We start from the raw sequence: 22,505 nt of genomic DNA, 5'->3' as shown, positions 1-22,505 counted from the left end.
GAGCAGGCTTAAGAGTTCATCACCCAATGTGTTATTAGTCTGTATATGAGAGAACTGAGGCCCACAGAGGGCACAACACATCTCTGAACACAGCTCTCCTTCTTCCTTAGCCTGCCTATTCATGGAGGCTGATCCATAAAAGCACATTCAGATTTAGAAAACCTGTATGTATTTATTTAAGGAATAAATGCAACAAAAATAGTGGTTGAAATGATTTCTTGCCTCTCCTGATCAGAATGCAAGTGCTGTGGGAACAAGCACATAATGAGAAAGTTCAAGGAAATTAGAAAATCACTGCATCCTTCAGAACAGGATAAATAGAAAAGGACAAGGGCCAGTGGGTTAAATGACTCATACCTACTAGGGAGTTGGGGGGATGAATGACATGGGGAAACAAACCAGAGAGGACCCTAGGTTCACATATTGTTTGGCTTACAGAAAGGGTTTTTAACCATAGGCCCTTTGCTAGTTATTTTCTTTTATATTTCAGGGAGCATTAGAGAGTTCCATCCTATGATTTTACAGATGGGAAGGCTGAGGCCTAGTAGGGGAAGGGACTTGCCCAAAGACACATAGGGAAGTGATATCAGAGCTAGAATTTGAATCCAAGGTCTTGGATTCACAAGTCAGTATGTCTTCACCTCCCTTGAGTGCTGGAGGGAGTGGGTGAAAATTTACTTAGAAAACTCAGTAGATGTACACTAGACTGCTTTTATGATAGGATTTTTTATACTAGGGTTTACAAACTTGGAGAGGGGAAAAGTGGAACTCCCCTACTCCCACTGCCAGATCTTTGTTCCCTGAACTTTGCATTTGGGGGATCTAAGTCAGTGACATTGGATAGGTGACAAATAGAGGAGTGAAAGTTTAATGACATAAAGCCATCAAAAACAGCAAGAATCTCAGCTGAAACGTACAATTCTAGCTAATCGCCCACAACTCCCATCTCCTGGGGGAATCTTCAAAGTTAAGGCTTCAAACACACGCCTCAACATCCCAGCTGAAGGACTGAAGCAATAGAAAACATGAAAATTTTCTGAAAAAGTGTGAAGAATGAGATTACCTATCTCAGCTCCTACCTCCCTAACCCAGGGAGGTCAATTACCCTTTCTGTTCTTTTGTTTTTCTGTGTACCACATGTGAGTGCCTTCCAGTTCTAACACTCTATGGTTCTCTTTCAGTCTTTCCTGTCTCAGTGAATGGCACTGACCTTATTACGGAACCCAAAAATCCAGGAGTCATTTTAGATGCCCTATCTCTCCCTCTGTACCTCTCCATCCCATCTATGAGCTAATCATATCAGTTTTGTGTCCAATAATATGTTTCCAATCAGGCCATTTTTCTTCATATCTGCTATTACTACTGTAATTCAAGCCATCATCATTTCTTTCCTGGACAACTGTAATAGTTTTCTCACTGGTTTTCTGGCTTCCACTTTTGCCCCAGTAAAATGTGTTCTCACAGCAGGCAGTGATGTTCAAAAACTAGATCATGCTGCTCCCCTGCTTAAAACCCTCAATGTCTGCCTATTGTAATTAGAATAAAACCCAAACTCATCACCAGGGTTTACAAGACCCTGTTTTTTCCTGCCTGTCTCCTCAGTCTAATTCTGCTCCCCTTAATCAGCCAGAGACCTGCGTACTTTTTTTTCACATGCTAAGTATTTTCAGACACAGGAACCTCACACTGGCTACTCCTTCTGCCTGGAACACTCTTCCCCCAGATCATTGTATAGACAACTCCTTAGGTCTCCAATACAATGTCATCTCTGAACAGCAGCCTTCCCCGATCATCCTAACTAAAACATTCTCCCTCCTGCCACCATTCTATCCTATTATCCTCAATTAGTGTCTTATGGACTTATCTCCCCCTAATATTATTATGTTTATTTGGTTTTTTTCTTTTCTGTCATTATTATCTGGCTCCTCCTACTGGAATATATACTTTCTGAGAACTGGAATTTTAGATAAGTAATAGAACATAGTAGATGAGAGCATGGCTTCTGGATGCAGACTACCTAAATTTGAATCTCAGTTCTGCCACTTACGAGCTCTGTGACTCTGGGCAAGTTACTTAACTTCTCTTTGCCTCAGCTTCCTCTTCTGTAAAATAAGGATAATAGTAAATATATTCTTCCTGTGAAGTTTTTGTAAGGATTAAACTAACTTAATACATGCAAAGCACTATATATCAGTAGAATGTAGAAGGGTGTCTTGCACGTAGTAAGTGTCCAGTAAATATTTGTTAGCTGTTTGCATGAATAAATCCTCAATGCCTCCTGCTCTTTTCCTCCCTTTCTCTCCCTTCCTGCCTAGTTTTGTTCAGGAAACTTTTCCCTGACTCCTTGCTCACTTCTCAGGACTAAGTTGGTTCTCCACTTATGTGTGTGCTCACAGAACTTGGACTTCTTTCAAGCCCTGATTGCTAGGTATAGCTATATATGTATATGTGATCTTTGTAATAGCTGGTCTCTTACTAAACGGTAAGTTTGGTGAGGGCAGGGCCCATGTGTGTCGTGTCTACTATAAAATCTTCACTGAAACCTCAATGGTTCCTGACATATAATAAGTACACAATAAACATTTTTGGGCTGAAAACTTTTGGCTTATTTTTCTCTTAGAAATGCTGATTTAAAAATATGATGAGAAATTTAATAAGTAATTTGCACAAATTTTTGAAAGGCAATTCACAACCAAGGCTGTTGTTGCATCTCTGCCTCCTCATAGTTTAGTTCACTGTTGACATACAAAGAAAGATCTGTGAATTCAATATTCTGGCCTCTATTTTTAAAATCTTGATCTATACCCTGAAAGCATAATCATGCTAACAAGAGAATGACTGGCTTCCCTTTTGCTAATTTCTTGCATTTTAACGGTATTTACTCCAACATACCCTGCCTGCCTTACCTGTTTCTTAGCAATAAAAATGATACTGGCCCTGATAAAACTAATATATATTTTTTTATTTCTACCACCTCAAATCAATCAGTTCTTTAAATAAAATCATGCATTAGAACTCACTGCTAACCCATATCCTAAATATTGTTTTAGACATTGCAAAATCTGATTAAGTGAGAGATACTGAACCATTACTATGGAAAAATAAACAGCTTAGCTTCCAGATACTGTTTTAAGTGCTGCTTCCGAAGAAGGGACAGAAAGCTACGGTTTCCTTCTCTTCCCTCCTCTTTCTCTACAACATTTTCCTTCCTCTCATTGCTAGCCTAGATTCTTAAAACTCAGCCAGGAACAGTTGTGACATCTGTTCTCAAAGAGGGCAAGGAGCCAAAGGCAAACCAGCAGAAGCTAAGAGGCATATTACCCTTTATTTATTTGGATATTTTAATTGTTATAAATAGCACAAACCTTCTTCCAAGCTCCAAGTGTTCCCAAGACCTCTTTTCCTAGATTAACTGCTATTTCCCTTAATGCCTATCCGTGGATTGGAAGCATAGGACATACTTGGCCCTCTGCAGACACCCTATATTGGAGTGCACCATCTAGCTGAAATGTAACAGATGCATTCAGACCCCATGGTAGCAGCAGCAGGTTGATACAGGTCGTGTGGGGCCATAGGAAGAGCACAAGCCCATGAGTCAGGAGTCGTGGTTCTCTTTCAGCCAGGTTGGGTGACGTTGGACAAGTCCTTTGCCTCTCTTGGTCTCAGTTTCCTCATCTGTAAACTAGAATTTCAGTGAGGCTTGAAAGACAATTACTACCAAATCAGACTCTAAACCTATTAACATATTTAATTGAAACAGATACATAGCCACATCCAGACTTTTACCAGACATGTGAACATAGTCAGTGATGAGGATTCTTAGGGTGAAGGGGATAGTGGAAAAAGAGAGACATTAGTTTTAAAATCTCAAAGGCTGTTCATAAATTGCTTTCTGCACATCTCATACACATCCTCCACTTCTCCCCAAGGTTACACTTTATCTATTCCTGTATTTTGACACCACACTGTGCTGTAATTAACAGGTAAATTTCCAGCCTCTTCTGTTCCTCAAAGGCAAGGATTTGCTTTTATTTATCTACCTCACCCAGTGACTCTTACAGTACTTCTTCCATTGACTGGCAAAGTCCGAGCTTAGTAATTGTTTGTTGAATGGGTAAGTAGCTGCAATTAACGAGGTTCTCCTCCCCACTCTCCTTTCCGCCAGCTTTTGCAGCATCTCCCTCCTCCCATCCTCCCCTTCCCCACCCCCGCCACACCCTAATTTGAATGCCAAAGTTACTTGTCCTCAGACCGCAGCTAGTACAGTCAGCATTTCCCAAGTTAATTTCCCGGCAGGATTTCTTTCCATCCCCAAGGCGTAATTAGCGACTACCGTTAACCTTTTTCGGGTGAGGTAGGTGTGAGGGCCCCCGAAAGAGGGGTAAATGAGTATTTCTCTCATCTTTCCAATTGCCTTCAGGAGTATTTTTCCCCATTTTCTTACACACGGCCAGACGAATATCCCCATTCCTTTGCACTCTCAACAACCTTTGACATAATTATCTATGACAAATTGATTTAAAGTGCGACTGCAGGAAGGGAAACAGGCTTGTGTCGCTTGGCCTTCTGGGAGTTGTAGTCTTATAGGCCCCCAGGCTGCCGGGCTGGCTCTGAAGCTGCGGACTACAGCTCCCAGGCCTCTCCAAGCCCCTACGGCACAGGCTCGTAGCCCGAAGCCTGGAGGAGGTGGCTACATTGTGTCTATTGTATCTTGGCTGGTGTATTTGTACATCTCTCGGGACGTGAAATTGAAAGTGAAAAGTATGGCTGATGAGCAAGAAATCATGTGCAAATTGGAAAGCATTAAAGAAATCAGGTAAGTGGCACGTTGTCCCCCTCCACCCCCTATCCGTCTCCATCCTACACCTCGTTGCGGGATAGGGCTAATTATCTATTGTTGGGCTGCTTGCCTAGGGGAGCTGGAAAGGGGCCCATTCACCACAGACTTGAAGGAGAGGTAAGAGAGAGAGAGAGAGGGAAAGAGAGAGAGAGAGAGAGAGAGAAAGAGGAGAGCTCTTGCCAGATGTGGCTGAAAAAGCAAAGAAACATGGGGTTGGTCCCAAGACAGATTTATTCTTCTCGAGCTGGGGGTCAGGGCACTGCATTCATGGACACATTTTTAAAAAGTACTGTGTGTCCCAAGGTGTCTTTGGCTCCTTGCTCTTTAGGAGTCTAGATTTTTTTTTCCAGTCTCTTGTTCAACTTCAGAACCAGGAGTTCGGGAGATCCTTTTGAGAGTCAAGTCCAGCGCTTCGGGGCTGGTGGCGGCTGCCGGGGACTGCCAAGTGGGGGCTGCAGAGGAATCCCAGCGGGCGGAGCTGGGAGAATGGCGCGCGCTCGTTTTCCTTTCACTCACTCGTCACTTTCTTCCTTCCTATCCCGCGTTTGGGAGGGGGATGGGAGCAGTGGGGATTGGGGTCGCGGTCACTGCGCTGATGTTGGGATTGCGACACCTGCTCCGAGGAGCTGGAGGTGACAGGCGGGCTTGCATAGTGGGAGTTGCGGGAGTGGAGCCTAGCACCCAGCTACTCCTGGAGCAGCTTTGGCAAAGCGATGATATTGTCCATGCTCAGAACACAATAGCGCCAGGCGGGCTAACAGTGTGGGCTGGCACAAGGTATTTCTTCACCTCACCTTCTCTGCGTGAGCCCCTGCTTTGGATTTTGCTCTCACTCTGAGAGTGGCCTGAGTCAAGCTGTCTCCCTGGAGTGTTTTCTGAGAACCCGAGGTCAAGCGTGTTTCTCTAAGAAATAAGACTTTGATCATGAGATTTAACCCCTAGAGTGCTGGATGAGACCTACACATTATGATTACTGGTGGTGGGAAAGCACCTTGGTTCCTTCTTCCTGTGGAGGGGTTGAATCTCTCCTTCTACAGGAAAAGTAAAGGAAGGGAACTATCATTTATTGAGCCCCCTCCTGCCCCTGTGTGCCAGGTCTTTTGACCTACTTTCGCTCATTCAGCAAGAGTCCTGTGAGCTTCCTACTCCTCTCATACAACTGGGAAAATAGAGGCCCAGAGAATTTGAGTGATTTTCCCACAGCCACACAGCTTGAAAGTACCATATTTTGCTGGTCTGCCTGCAGAGATCCTCTATGTCCCAGGCAAAGTCCGGAAAGGAGGAGGGTATATGGTGCATTTCTTTTTTTTTTTTTTTTTTTTGCAAAAGATTAGGAGCTAGCTAGAAAGTGAGACACCTTGGTACAGCTGTCATAATAACAATGCAGCTAATCAGAAGCTTAGGCCTGCAATTGGAAAGCCTAGATTTCCACTCTCACCAAGCTTTAAAGGAACCAGCACCCTATGCCTAGAGAAGGACCAGTTGTGAGCAAGGACTTTAATCTGTAGTGAAAATAGACCTCTCCCAGTGAATGCCACATGGAGAACCATGACTTATACCCTTACCAGTGGTAACTAGGATTTTCCACCCCAACCAGCTAGGATGGAATCAGCAAAGGCCTAGAGAGAAGGCCAAACTTTCACCTCTAACCAGCAGTAACAAAGAGCCCCTCCCCAACCTGGATGTTAAGAGACAGTGGAGAAACTGGACTTCTACTGTCCGTCTTCCATCCAGGATAGTGTCAGAGGACTGCTAAAACAAAAGATTTAAATAAGATCCAGAGTATCCAACTTTTAATCAAAAATTACTTGCCATATTAAGATATCAACTTGAATGAGAAGAGAAAATAAACAGATACCAATACTGAGATGACATCATGTTAGAATTATCTGATAAGGATTTCAAAGCACCTGCCATAAAAAATATTTCAATGATCAGTTTACAATACACTTGAAACAAATGATAATGTAGAAAATCTAAATAAATAAATAGTCTTGACAAAGAAATATAAAACATAAAGAAGAGCAAAGTGAAATTTTTAGAACTGAAAAATACAGTAACATAAAAATTCCTAAAAACTCAATGGATATGTTCGACAGTAAGATGGAGAAGACAGAGGGAAAAAAATAGTTTAAAAACATAAAACAGTAGAAATCACTGTGGAACTATAACAAAAGCTTTAAGATTCATGCCAATAGATTTCCAGGAGAAAGAGGACAGGATTGGAAAAGTATCTGGAAAAATAATGACTAAAAACTTACCAAATTGTACAAAAGACATAAATCTTTAGATTTAATAAGAGGAGCAAACACCAACAGGATCGACACAAATATATACACTATAAGACACATTGTAATCAATCTTCTGAAAATGAAAGAAAAATTAAACTTCTTCAAAGCAACTGAAGAGAAACAATTCTACAAAGGAAAAAAAAATTAGAATGGCGGATTTATCATGAGAAACTGATGATGCCCTAGCATTTTTTAAATGCTGAAGAGAAAGAAGTGACAACCCAGAAATCTATGTCCAGTAATAATATCCTTCAGTAGGGCAAAGAAAATGGAGAAACTAAAATCACAGAGAATGAACAGAAAACAAAAAAATAAAAAGACAGATTTAGTCTTAATGTATCAATAATTATATTAACAACAAATGTTCTAAATACCGTGCAAACATTAATCAAAAGAAAGTAGGAATGCCCATCTTATATCAAATAAAACAGACTTCAGAGCAAAGAAAATTCCTGGGGACAGAGATAGATATTACATAATGAAAAACAGTCAATCTGCCAAGAAGACATAACAATTCCAAATGTGTGTGTTCCAAAAGTAACTTAAACTAAACTGCTTTTGACAATTTTACAGTAATACACAAAGATTACGCCACTTAGTTTAAGAATTTAAAATGGGAGAAAGTACTACAAATATATAGTTGATGTTCACATATGGACAGGTAAACATGTATGGGAGGTAGAAGGAAGGAGCAAAGAGTCAAAGGAACTGAAGAAAGGAGCTAACATTTGTCAAGTACCTTTTAATTTAAAAGCTCTTGGCTCATTTACTCTTTAGTCTTCCCAAAGGAAATCTGGGATAGGAATTATTACCTCCATTTTATGGCTAAGGACACTGAGGATCAAATATGTTAGGCAACCTTCCCATGGTTACACAGCTAGGAAAGAAATAACATATCCTCCTATTCACATGACATGCACATTTCAATGTTATTAACCACCCTTACAAATGCTGATTATCTGATTAACCATTATTCACAATTCTCCAACTGCTCTAATCCTAAATCTCCTGAAGTATAAGCAGAGCAGCATATTTCTGTTAAAAAAATAATAATAATGTTTGTTGGGTGGGAGCAGGAATGATGATGGCAGCATCATGTAATGACCTAATGAAGTCAAGCTAAGAGCCTTACACATTCAGACACAAGCCTAGAAATATACACATTCATACCCATCACTCACACCAATTGCAGAATTTGTAGTGGGAATAACATCAGAAGTGGATTCTCCCTCCACAGACCACTTTCTGCTTCTAACTCTGACCACATGCCCAACCCTGTCTTTCCTCCCAATCCCAGTCACACTCCCACATTATGTTCCAGACCTCAGCCTCCAAATCCCACATTGATCTATTTTGCCCATGTTTTCCTTGGACTTTTAAATGGTGATGAAGGAGCTTGTGGATATCTGGGAAAAGGGAGAGAAGAATGGAACAAAAGAAAGGAGAGAGAAAAGAGGGAAAGGGAGGATAGCAGTAATAAAACCGGGACAGCGAGTACAGGCACCATTATATGAACCAGAGCCCTTCACCAGCTCCCCAAGTACATAGCAATATTTCCTCAAAATGCACATGCCATCCATTCATGCATATTGCATACACTCACATCCTGATGTACACATATCCATACACAAAGAGCTTTCCTCACTTGAAAAAAAGAAAAACTTACTTTGGAAGGAGATGTGGTGGTGTTCAGTAAATCCTCATAAATGAATGTTTCTGGACTTGGTCCTTCTTTTCATTTTTTTCTTTCTACACACTCTTTGAAATAAATTCCTGTACTCTCATGGCTTCAAATCTTATCTTCCAAATCTCCAGCCTCTATACTCCATCCACATTTATGCTTTATCCCATACATATGACAGTCTACTGGGCTTGTCCGCCTGGAAGTTTCACAGATAAATCTCAGCTTTATATCTTTGTCTCTTCCTACAGCAATTAAACTCCTCCCACTAAACCTTTGGTTTAATGCCACCCTTCCCTGCATGGCTACCTCAGGTGGCAATCTGAAAGTCAACATTGACTCCCCTTTCTCTTTTATGACTTACCTGCAATCTCTTAGCAAATTCTACTATTTCTACCCTGAATATCTTACTCAATACCTCCCCCGCTCTCCACCTCCAAACTCACTGCTCCATTTCAGGCCTTCACTATGACTGGCATGGATATTTGTAACGTGGTATCTGGTCTATCTGAAGAATTACTTCCCTGTCGACAGACTCTCCTCTATCTGCAATGTCATCCACATTGCTATGAGAACTACCTTCCTAAAGCATGGTATTATTTTATTCCTCAAACATCTTCACTAACTTTTCAGTGTGTATTGCAATTTTTTTGAAAAATACAGGCTGCATTCTATTATTAGCTCACAAAAAGAATTTAGTTGGTTGCTAGCAGCACTTTTAAAAAAATCTTTTTTATAAAATAAAAAGGAAATTATCAACATACATTGCATATGAAGTAGTAGGTATACTTTGGGGATGGTTTTGTTTAATTTTAAATATGTGTATGTGTATATTGATTGTGTCATGAGGTGAAATTCATTTCTCACTCGTCATTTCTTACCGTGTCTCTGTTGAACACACATTTGCCTATCATTGGCCCATACCCACCGTTCTGACCTTATCTGATAATACTACTTTTCATTCACCCTATCCTTTAGCCATATAGAAGTTCTTACTGTTTTATATATTTCTATTCCTCCAGGTCTTTGCCTCTGCAGATTCCTCATTCTAGAATGCCATTTTCTCAATCCAAACATCTAAATCCAACTCATTTTTCAAGAAGGACCCAGATAAAATGCCTCCTCTTCTCCAAAACCTTCTCCAATTTCCCAGTCAAAATGAATTACAATACCCCCACCCTAGACTCCACAGGGAGATTTATTTATAGCACTCAAGTTATCCCATCTCATGAGGCAATTTTGAATTGATATGTATCTCTCTCCTTCCTTCCTTCCTTCATCTCTTCCTCTCTTCCTCCCTTCCTCTCTTCTCCACTTCCTCCCTTCCTTCCACCATTGCTATGGCAGCCTTGGCCTGCTCCTCTGTTACCTGGCTTAGGGATTGACTCAGAACCAGTGCTCACTCAAGAGCAAGGCACAGGAGAGCTGAAACCTCTGGGACTTGTGGATGGGCAACTTAAGCCAAATAATGCTGGCCACAGGAGAGAGTGAAAAGGAGTTGGCATTTGGTATTGAGATGTAAGAAAGTTTTCAGAATGAACTGTTATAAGAAACCTGCTTTGCTGACAGCAGCTTTGTTTCCAGTTGAGCAAATAAATATTACAAGGAAGAACTCTTGGTATTTAAGCAATATTCTCACCAGACTGGAGTAAACAGGAAAAGCTGGCTCCTTTGTGTTCATTCAGTGACATTTGCTGAGCACCTGTTCTGGGCCATAATCATGGGTGGGCTATCCTCTGGTGGCCCATTACTTAGGATAAATTAGACCCATCTGAAGGAAATTCTAATCAAAGTCAATAGCTCTGATCTCACCCTTGAGTTGCAGACTCACATATCCAACTGCCCATTTAACTTACACCCTTGCATGTATCACTGAGATCTCAAACAGACTCTCAACTCTAGCCCCACCCCTAAACATTTTCTTTTCTCATTCTTCCCCATCTCAGTAAATGCCTCACTGCTGAAATCTGAAGTCATTCTTTCTTCCTCTTTTTATGTGACCCCCTCCATTCATACCATTAGCATAATGGTTACTAAACTTGACAGTGCAGGAGACTCCACCTAAAGAGCTGTTAAATCATTGATTGCTGAGCCCCATTTCCAGAGTCTCTGATTCAGTAGATCTGGAGTGGGACCTGAGAATTTGCATTTCTAACAAATTCCCAGGCAATGCTGCTGCGGCAGGTATAGGGACTACATGTGGAGAACAACTGCATTAGTAAGATCTGGCCAGTTATACCTATACAACATAATCTGGAATTGTCCACTTCTCATCAACCCCTCAGCTTACTAACAAATACCAGCACCTTTCCATCCATCTCCAGTAACCAGTATCTTTTCACTTAATTTTCCCATCTTCGAGGCCTACAGGTCCCAGCTGTCCTACCCTGCTTTTTGAATGAGCACTGGGGCTGAGTCACCTCTGAAGCTGGGTGACAGATGAGCCTGCCAAATATGTCCCAGGAATGGATGATCCATGGCCCTAGAACTTCTCCTTCTTTGCAACTGCCCTCTTCCACATTAGCCAGCATGAAATCATTGGAAAGAAGGTATCCAGTTGAATGTTTTAGTCTTGACTAAAGAGTCTATCTGGAGAAACTGTGGCCTAGCAATCTGCTATGATTTGAATGTACCTAAAATTTCATGTGTTGAAACATAATCCTACCATTTTGATGGTATTAAGAGTAGAGACCTTTTGGGAAGTAATTAAGTCATAAAGCCTCCGCCATCATGAATACATTAGTGCCTTAGAAGAGGACTTGGAACCAGTTTAGACCCTTTTGTTACTTCTGTGATTCCACCATATGAGGACATATCGTTCATTCCCCCCTGAAAATGCAGCAACAAGGTGCCATTTTGGAAGGAGAGACCAAGCCCCTCACCATACACCAAACCTGTTGGCACATTGATATTAAACCTCCTAGCCTTCAGACCTGTGAAAAATAAATTTCTTTTCTTTACAAATTACTAAGTCTATGGTATTGTGTTACAGAAGCACAAACCGACTAGGACAGGAGCTCAGGAATACTGGTCCAAAAGTTACCTAAGACTGTCATCCTGGTGACTGTGGAAACCTTAAAATACCCTGTGGTTTTCCTGCAGTTCACAAGTCATATTAGCTGTGCTTTAGACTCTTGGAAGAATCTCATTAGGAAATTTTATATATATAATTGCATTTTTAATAATCTGGATGCCTTCCTCACTTGTAGGGCCAAACATTCCACAGATTTAATCTCATCGAATCATCCAACAATTCCATGCAAGGCTACACTCAGTCCTGCTTTCCAGGTAGAATTCCCAGGGTGCCAATACGTTCCATGAAGTGCAGTATTTCACCCTGAAAATTGATGACTGAGTCAGGACAAGAATTCACCCTATTGGCTTGGTTTCTGTGCTATAAAATCCATCATATGATGAAAGTTCCTTGGTGTGATGCAAAGATGATCAGATTTACAACACTGGATTTTCCACCTCCTGAATTTATCTTCTTGGGCAAGTCACTTTACTTCTTTTGGCCTCAAATTCTTCATATGTAAAAATGGAGCTAAACATACCTGCTTGTATGGTTCTGGTGAAGATTAAGTTTTGATATCATAAAAAGTGCCTAATACAGTTGCTGGAGCAGAGTAGTCAACACAAAAATAATAACTATTGTGATTAAATAAAGCCTTTCTTAACAGACGGTTGCTTTCAGTTCCTGGCACTTACAGATCCTTAATAAATGTGAACTGAATGATTGAAACCCTTGCCACCCATGGTAATGCTTTTTCTTCTCTGAGGCTACTGATGCCATAATCACTCCAGTAGGCTTACCATCTATTTGCATTCAGTATTTTTCATTGCAAATGTAATGATTGAGTCCCGCTTATGGCCAAAGCAGAATGATAGGTGATATGGAGGGTAAAGAGAGAAACATGGTATAGTGCCAGTGTCTAGAAAGCTCTTGTGTATATGATTATTCCGATTTCAACTTGCTTCATGCATAAATCTGTACTTTTTAGAGGACCCAGAGGACCATGACTGTGTGCTTTGGGCTAGTCCCTTTTCCATCCTGGACCTTTATTTATTCACCTCTGAAATAAAGAGGATAGATTTGATGGGTGACTTTCAAATAATGTTCTGATGAGCCCAAGGAATTCCGGGGAGGGTTATAAGGGGCCACTGTGATAGAGTCAGGTGATGGTTGAATTTGAGGACAGATTAATGACTCGGGGGGGTCCCACTTTGACTTCAACCATAATAGGTGTGATTTGTTCTGCTTTCTGTATTGGATCTCAATCATTTTATTTGAAGGAGGGTATCTTATTCATCCACAGGAACCAGTACACTTCTGGATAAATGGTACTTGCTTAATACAATCTTTAAGTCTGCTTGATTAATGCAAGTTTGTAAAGAGAGGGAATTTGGTATTGTGAGTGCATCTAAGCAGTGACTGGCATGGTGCTCTATGTGTAGATTAGAGAGCTGAAGGGCCTTTTATGTAGATTTAATCTTAGCTCAAACTTCTAAATTGCTGGACAGAGAATGGAAGGCTGGGAATTAGATGCAAAGCTTGAAAAGCATAGTAAAGGCAATGTACCTCAAATGCAAAAGTCCTTATTTATGTATTTATTTAGCCATTACACTCCTTCTCATTCCTCCTGGCTGCCTTAATCAACCAGCTTTTTAAAAAATCCATTTACTTTACATAAACCTTTAGACAAGTCATTTATTTTTTCTGGGAAAACACGCGCATGCTTAGAAGGTATGTTTACTGTGTATTGTGGGTTTAAATTTCATTCTGGGTACAGTAAGAGGTCATTACAAGATAATTTGAGTTATGTTTTATATACCATCGGAAACATCCATTTCAAGTGTACAATTCAACAAGTTTTAATAAATTTAAAGAGTTGTATAATCATTACCATAATATTTTAGAAAATTTCCATCATTCCAAAATGAGCTCTTTGTTCAGTTTCAGTCCATCTTTGTTCTTATGCACAGCCCGAGGAAACCTGTAATATACTTTCTGTCTATATAGAGTGGCTTTTTCTTGGTGCTGCATATAAATCGTTATACAAATATGGTCTTTTGGGTCTGTCTTCAGTCATTTAGCTTATTGTTTCTGAGATTCATTCACATTGTAACATGTAACAGTATTTCATTTCTTTTTATTGACAAATAATATCCCACTGCATGGATATCCCACATTTTGGTGGTTCGCTCACAAGTTTAGGAGCATTTCAGTTATTTCTACCCTTTTGGCTCTTTTGAATAATGCTGCTCTGCACATTTGTGTACAAGTCTTTGTGTGGAAAAATATTTTCATTTCTACTGCTTAGATCCTCAGGAGTGAGATTTCTGTTTCATATTGTAAGTATATGTATAACTTTTAAGATACATGTGTTTTTGAAAGTGGTTGTCCCAGTTTCCATCCCAAGAGGGAGTGTATGAGGGTCCCAGTTTCTCCACATCCTCAACATTCTTGTTAGTGTCTGCCTCAAAAAGACATTATAGCCATCCTAGTAATGTGATGTGGTAGCTGTAATTTTAACTTGCATTTTCCTAATGACCAATCTTGTTGAGTATCTTTTCATGAGTTTATTTGCCACTCATATATCCTCTTCTGTGAAGTGTTTATTCAAACCTTTTGTTCATTTTTCAGTTGGGCTGTTCATTTACTGCTTGTGAGTTTTGAGTGTTCTTTAAATTTTCTGGAAACACATTTTACCAGACACTTGATTTACAAACATGTTCTCTCAATCTGGGACTTACCTTTTCATTCTCTTAACAGTGTCTTTTAAATTACAGACTTTTTTTTTTTTTTTTTTGCTTGTTTGTTTGAGACAGGATATACCGCCGTCACTCAGGCTGGAGTTCAGCCGTCCCACCACGGCTCACCGAAGCCTTGACTTTCTAGGTTCCAGCAGTTCTCCCACCTCAACTTCTACATTAACTGGGACTACAGGCATGTGCCACCATGCCCAGCTAATTTTTCTTAATTTTTTTATAGAGAGAGGGTCTCGCTGTGTTGCCCAGGCTGGTCTTGAACTCTTGGGCTCAAGTCCTCCCACCCGGACTTCTCAAAGTGTTAGGATTACAGATGTGAGACACCACACCTGGCCAGAAATTTTTAATGTTGATAAAGAAATTATTTTTTGTGAATTGTGAGTTCTTGTGCCATTAAGGAAAAATGTTTGCCTAAGCCATATTGACAAAGATTTTCTCCTATATTTTCTTCCAGAAATTTTATTTTTAGGTGTCATGTTTAGGTCTATGATCCATATTCACTTAATTTTTTTGTATGAGGCAAGGTAGAGGTTAAAGATTTTTGTTTGCATTTGGATGTTCAGTAGTTTTACTATCATTTGTTTGAAAGACTACTTTCTCTATAGCATTCCCTTTGTACCTTTGTCAAAGATCACTTGTCCTTATATCTGTGGGTTTATTTCTGATCTATCTGCTTCACTGCTTTGTCTATCTTTATGCCAATAGTTTTCTGATTTGATTGCTATATCTTTATAATAATTATGTAAATCAGGTCACATACATTCTCCAACTTTATTATTCTCCCTCGGAAATAATTTTAGCTATTGTAGGCACTTTGAATTTCTATGAGTTTTAGATTCCACGTGTCAATTTCTACCAAAAATCATACTGGAATTTTAATAGGATTTTATTGGATCTGTAGTTTGTTAGATTTCACAAGTGTGAAATGAAATAATGTCCTATTTCTGTTCTAAGATCTAATCCAATATACCACATTGCATTTTTATGATTCCATTGAACTTCTTTTATGACTTATTAGCTATAATGCTGTTTTATTATTTCAGTGGCTGCTTTAGGGTTTATAATATACATCCTTAACTTATCACAACCTACCTTCAATTGAGCTCATAATACTGCACATATAAGGTAAGAAACTTATAACACTACATTTCTCATTTTCTGGCCTCTGTGCTATTGCATTGTTGTACTTTTTGGTTTAAACTGTTGATCATATTTTTAAGTAACTTAATTAAGGAGGAAAATAATCATGATATTTTTCTATGTAGTTACCATTTTCACTGCTCTGTATTCCTTTATTTTGATACATTTCCCTCTACTGTCATTTTCCTTCTGCTTGAAGGGCTCTCTTTAACATTTCTTGTAGTGCAGGTTTGCTGATAATGTAACATTTTAGCTTTTCTATGTGTGAAAAATTATCATTTTACCTTTGTTTTCAAAGTGGTTTTTCCTGGGTAACTAATTCTATATTGGCATGGATTTTGTCAGTACTTTAAAAGTGACACACCACTGTCATCTTTCTTCCATCGTTCTTTGGTCCTCTTTGTATAATGTGTCCTTTTTTATATAACTGCTCTAAGATTTTCTTTTTGTTACTGGTTTTGAGCAATTTGATTATGATATAACTTGGTGTCACTGTCTTTATGGATCCCATGCTTGGAGTTTGATGAATTTATTGGATCATTTATTGGATGTATAGCTTTTATCTAATTTGAAAGATTTTTGGCCATTTATTCAAATATTTTTTATTGCATTTTAGGTTTGGGGGTACATGTGAAGAACATGCAAGATTGTTTTTATCCTCCTCTTTCTTCTTGGTCTTCAGTTACCTGTATTTTAAATTTAATTGATTAATTAATTAAATTATTTTTAATGATTTAATTTAACTTAATTTTACTGTGGTAAGAACACTTGAGATCTATCCTTAACAAATTTTTATATTTCCAATACAGTATTGTTAACTAGAAGCACAATGTTGTACTGCAGATCTCTTGCAGTTATCATCTTGCACAACTGAAACTTTATACGTAATGAATATCAGCTCTACATTTCCCCCTCCTTCAATCCCTGGCAACTGCCATTCTACTCTCTGCTTTTATGAATTTGACTACTTTAAATACCTCAGATAAGTGGAATCATGCAGTATTTCTCCTTCTGTGATTAGCTTATTTCACTTAGGATTATGTCCATGTTATCTCATATTGTAGAACTTCCTTCTTTTTTAATGCTTAATAATATTCCATTACATAAATATGCTACATTTTTAATCCATTAATTTATTGATGGACATTAAGGTTATTTTCATATCTTGGCTATTGTGAATAATGCTGTGATAAAAATGTGAGTTCAGATGTCTCTTTGAGATCCTGATTTCAGTTCTTTTGGAGAAATACCCAGAAGTAGGAGTGCTGGATCATACAGTAGTTGTATTTTAATTGTTTGAGTAACATTCAGACTATTTTCCATAGTGGCTGCACCATTTTGCATTCCCACCAACAATGAACAAAGATTTCAATTTCTTGTCATTTTTGGCAACATCCTTTTTTAAAAAAATAATAGCTATTCTAGCCAATGCAATGTGATATTTCATTATAGTTTTGATTTATATTTCCCCAATGATAAGCAACATTGAGCATCTATTTATGTACCTGTTGGCCATTTTTATGGTCTTTGGAAGAATGTTTATTGAACTCCTTTGCCCAATGTTCAATTGGGTTAATAGTGTTTGTACTATTGTGTTGTAGGATTTTCTTATATTTTGTACAAATTTATCCATTATCAGATATATGATTTGCTCATGTTTCATTCTTTATGCAGGTTGCCCTTTTACTCTGTTGATTGTTTCCTTTGCTGTGTAGAAACATTTTAATTTCATGTGATCCTACTTGGCCATTTTTGCTTTAATTGCCTGTGCTTTTGGTGTCCTATCCATTAAATCACTGCCACAAAGTCTTGAAGCTTTTCTCTTATGGCTTCTTTTAGGAGTGTTGTATTTTCAGAAGTTATGGTCAGTGTTTAATACATTTTTAGTTAATTTCTATGTATGATAGATAAGGGTCCAATTTTATACTTTTGCATGTGGGCATACTTTTTCCCATGGCATTTATTGAAGTGGGTATCATTTCTTGTATTGTGTATTCTTGTAAACTTTGTCAAAGGTCAAGTGACTGTATGTGGGTGGATTCATTTCTCAGCTCTCTGTTTTTTTCCCATGGCCGCTATGTCTGTTTTTATGGCAGTACCATACTGTGTTAATTACTATAGCTTTGTAATATATTATAAAATCAGGGAATAAAATTGTTCTGGCTATTTGGAGTTTACTGGAATGTTAGAATTGTTTTCTCTATTGCTGTAAAAAAAATGCCATTGGGATTTTTATGAGGATTGCATTGAATCTGTAGATTGCCTTGAGTAATATGGTTAAGTCTTTCAATCCTTGAACACGGATGTCTCCCCATATGTTTGTGTCTACTTTAATTTCCTTTATCAGTATGTTATAGGTTCATTTATTGCTAAGTATTTTGCTCTTTTTGGTACTATTATAAGTGGGATTGTGTCTGAATTTCCTTTTCAGATAGTTTGTTAGTAGTGTATAGAAACACAACTGATTTTGTATGTTGATTTAGCATCTTGTAACTTTACTGAATTCATTTATTAGTTCTAACAATTTTTTGGGTTTTCTACAAATAAGATTATGTCAACTGAAAATGGCAATAATCTTACCATTTTCTTCCCAATTTTGGTGACTTTTATTTCGTTTTCTTGTCTGATTGCTCTGGTTAGGTCTTTAGGACTATGTTGAATAGAAATGGCAAGATTGGACATCCTTGTCTTTTTCCTGATCTTTCAGTGTTTTACCATTAAGTATGAGTTAGCTGTGGGCTTTTCCTGTATGGCTTTTATTATCTTGAAGTAATTTCTATTTTTAGTTGTTGAGAGTTTCTATCATGAAAGGGTGTTGAATTTTTTCAAAGGCTTTTTCTGCATTTATTGAGATGATTATGTGACTGTTATCTTTCATTCTGTTGATTTGATATAGTACATTAATTGATTTTTGTATGCTGATCTATTCTCGTATTCCAGGGATAAATTCCACTGGCCATGTTGTATGATACTTTTAATGTGCTGTTAAATCTGTTTGCTAGTCTTTTGTTGAAGATTTTTACATATATATTCATCAGAGACAGTGTCCTCTAGTTTTCTTTTTTTTTTGTGATACCTTCATCTATCTTTATTATTAGGGTAGTGCTAGGCTTATAAAATGAGTTTGGAATTGTCGCCTCTTCACTTTTTTCGAAAAGTTTGAAAAGGATTGACATTAACTCTTCTCTACACGTGTGTCAGAAGTCCCCAGCAAAGCCATCTGGTCCTGGTCTTTTCTTTGTTGGGAAGTTTTTAATTACTGATTCAATCTCTTTACTAATTAAAGCTCTATTCAGATTTTCTATTTATTCAGGACTCAGCCTTGCCAGATTGTATGATTCTAGGAATTTATCCATTTTGTATGTTACCCAATTAGTTGATATGTGATTCTTCATAGTAGTCTCTTATGTTCCTTTCTACTTCTTTGGCATCGCTTGTAGTGTGTCTTCCTTCATCTCTGATTTCAATTAGTTGGTTATTTTCTATTTTCTCTTAGTCTAGCTAAATATTTGTCAATTTTGTTTATTTTTTTAAAACAATTCTTAGTTTAATTAATTTAAAAATTTTAAATTTTTATTTGGCTTATTTCTGCTCTCCTCCATTGTTTTCTTCAAAACTGACCAAGAAATCACATGATTAATAGAATTATTAGCTAATGACATTAAAAGTTATTATGAATACATTTCATATGTTCAACAAGCTTGAGGAGAAACTGACAAAATAGAGACATGGTAGAGATAAAAAAGATGCAAGTAAAAAGTCTACAGATGAAAACTACTATGTCTAAGATTAAAAAATTCTTATTTTAGACAAAGAGGGAGTAAAGGTTGGTGAACTTCAAGAAGTAGTAATAGAAATCATCCCAAACAAAATACATAGAGTTAAAGATACTTAAAAATAAACAGTGTCAGCAAATTGTAGGACAACTTCATTTGGCTAAAATTACAGATAACTGTCATTAAAAGCAAGGAAGAACAGTATATAATGATAAAAGTGTCAATTCACCAGAAACATATAACAATTATAAATATATATACACCCAATATCAAAACATTGAAATATATAAGGAAACAATGACAAACTGGTGGGAGAAATAGATAGAAGGACAATAATAGTAAGATACTTCAATACCACACTTTTAATAATGGATGGAACAGTCGGACAGAAAATAAATAAAAAGCAGCAGGCTTGAGCAACACTACAGACCAAATGGACCTCACAGACATACAAAACATTAAACCCAAGAGCAACAGAATAGGCAGCCTTCCTGACTGTACACAGAACATTCTCCAGAATAGATCACATTAGGCAGTAAGCACATCTTAACAAATGTAAGAAGATCAAAATCATACTAAGTATCTTTTTCTGACCACAATGAAATTCAACAGTAGAAGGAAAACTGAAAAATTTACAAATACCCATGTTACGGGTTATATTTTTTCTGCTTATTTGCACATCTGGTAATAATAAAGTGTGATTGGATGCCAGAAATAGTGATTTTTATCTTGTTGGTTGCTGCATATATTTGTATTCCTATACTTAGTATCAGTTTTATCCTTCTGAGTCTTGCCGTTAAGCATAAAGTGGAACCAAAGTAGTGTTTTGTCTAGAATTCATTTTCCCCAGTACTAATGCAAAACCCTTCTTTGTACTTTAACTGATGTTTTATGAATTGTGAAGTACTTCTACCTTAGCTGTTGGAAATAGTCACTCTTCCTAGGTCCATGTGGGCTCTGATCACTGTCCCCCTTGAGTGCTTATTTTCCTAGTTTTCTTATATACATGTGCTGATCAATATTTAACTGAATGATTGGTGGGGATGGATCATCTGAATATTGAGAGAGTTCTCCTTTTTTTGTCATTTTTTTTAAAAAATGAGAACAGTACTATTGCAATAGAATTCTCTTTCTACATAGATCTATGGTCTCCAAAACTCTTTTCTGAAAATTTTTGATACCTTGGCTTCCCCAGAGTCATGGCTCCATTTTTTCAATTGAAGGAGACTACCAGACTCTGAATTTCCCTTCCCTGCCCTGTGGCCTAGAATATTTCTCTAGACATGAAGATATGGCAATCTTAGGGCTCATCTAAGCTTTTTCATCTTTTAGAGATCATTGACCTTACTTACCTGAAGTACAGTGACTTAAGTGTTATTTTTTCATATATTTTGTCTGTTTTTTTCTTTTTTTAGTTATGACTTGGAGGGTAAATCTGGTCCCTGTTACACTATCTTGACTAGAAGTGAAAGTCAAGGTTATGTCTCAATCTCAAATATGGTTTCAAAAGATCAGATGTTGTCATTTAAGACACATATTTTAAATTTAAAAATCTAAAGTCAGGGTGTTTCTTAAAATCCATTGATGTTTTAATCATGCTTAAACATGTATCTGCTGCTGGGCAAGATGCAGTTGTGGTGGTGTTGTCAATATCTGAGCATATGTGAACTTTACCATGACTATTCATATTGTCTTCTCTTAAATTGAATTATGTCCATTGTTGGCAACATGCACTGTCCACGGTTGCCATCATGTATTGAGGTTAATTGTCATTTTAAATGTCTTTGAAAAGATTTTACCATGATTATCCATCGAAGTAGAAAGCTATTTTGTATGAAGAACTCAGAACAGAAAAGTCTGATAAAAAATAATCTATTAAAAAAGTCTACATTAGGTTTTTCAATTTGTATAAAATGTAAATTTTGAATGATAAGAAAACAATTTGTTATAATGTAATTGGTAGCATTTTTTAAGTAGTATACAAAATAATGTATACCTTACATTCACCCTAGATTCAATTAAATAAAATAACTGATTAGCTAGGATGTTAGTAATGCTAATCCAAGAAAGTCCTAAAATAACAGTGTTTAAAATACGACAGTCTTAATTCTCCTTCACACTATTGATCTGGGAACAGGGTATCTGTGGTTTGTGGTGGTGTTTGGTGTTAGGGACCCAGGCTATTTTTATATTGTTGCTTCACTGTATACAGGGTGTTGCCCTCATCTATATAATTCAAGATTGCCTGCTTCTGTGTACACATTTTATCCAATAGGAAAACAGCAATGGGCATGGTTCCTCCATTTATAGTCACAATCTTGAAGTTGTAGACGTCACTTCTGCGTCCATAAAATTGTCCAGAAAGTTGAAATATGGTCACAAATAGCTGCAAAAGTGATGGGTAATATACTCTTTATTCCAGATATCTACATGCCCAGCTGAAAATCAGAGGGTCTGTTATTATGGAAAGAGGGGAGAATGAATTTGGGGAGACAAGAAATGTTTGTGGTGTTTAAGAGAGAAATAAGATTAGCTCAGGGTATATTCTGCTTCAGGTCTTCAATTGGGTGCCACCCTCAGTACATTCTTAATTCTCCAGCTTTCTGAATGCAAACACAGATACCAGAGCCCTTATGCACTGCTGGTAAGAATGTGAACTGTTACAACCATCCTGCTGAGCAAATTGGCACTGCTTAGTCAAAATAAGAATGCACATTACCTGGGCCTCTGAAATCCCACTCCTGGGATAAATCCCCTCTCCCACCACCAGAAATAAATTACTGTGACAGATAGAAGGATATTCATTTAAATGTTGTTTTGGAGGTTGGTAGATGGAAGCAAAGTGGAAGTCTGTCCCTGAAAGAGTCAACAGATAAAATGTGGTTGATAGCCATATATAGAAGCAAGGAATTCTGGATCTTAAGAGTGCTATGTAAAAACCATATTTTGTAAATTGACCAATATAAAAATTTATATATACACATATATGTACATATATATACACACTC

The 22,505-nt window shown here is 37.7% G+C and overlaps 1 protein-coding gene across 3 annotated transcripts in view; it reads left to right on the top strand.

Moving 5' to 3' along the window:
* The window catches only part of ZC4H2 (zinc finger C4H2-type containing), a 116,240-nt gene that overhangs the window by 49,453 nt on the left and 44,282 nt on the right, over positions 1-22,505 (top strand). The window contains exon 1 of one of the 3 annotated variants that reach the window (XM_032255801.1): positions 4,622-4,816. The exons of 1 other annotated variant lie outside the window; for it this stretch is intronic. In XM_032255801.1, coding sequence (XP_032111692.1) covers positions 4,764-4,816 — 53 coding nt within the window. In that variant the 5' untranslated portion in view covers positions 4,622-4,763. Of the gene's footprint in view, positions 1-4,621; positions 4,817-22,505 lie in introns of those variants that run through there. One more of the 3 variants, XM_032255804.1, reaches the window with a different exon arrangement.

Source organism: Sapajus apella, unplaced genomic scaffold, assembly GCF_009761245.1.
Source record: "Sapajus apella isolate SASKATOON/1434 unplaced genomic scaffold, GSC_monkey_1.0 scaffold91, whole genome shotgun sequence".
Lineage (NCBI taxonomy): Eukaryota > Metazoa > Chordata > Mammalia > Primates > Cebidae > Sapajus > Sapajus apella.
The sequence above is the reverse complement of the archived record's forward strand: the minus strand, read 5'-3'. Positions and strand labels throughout refer to the sequence as shown.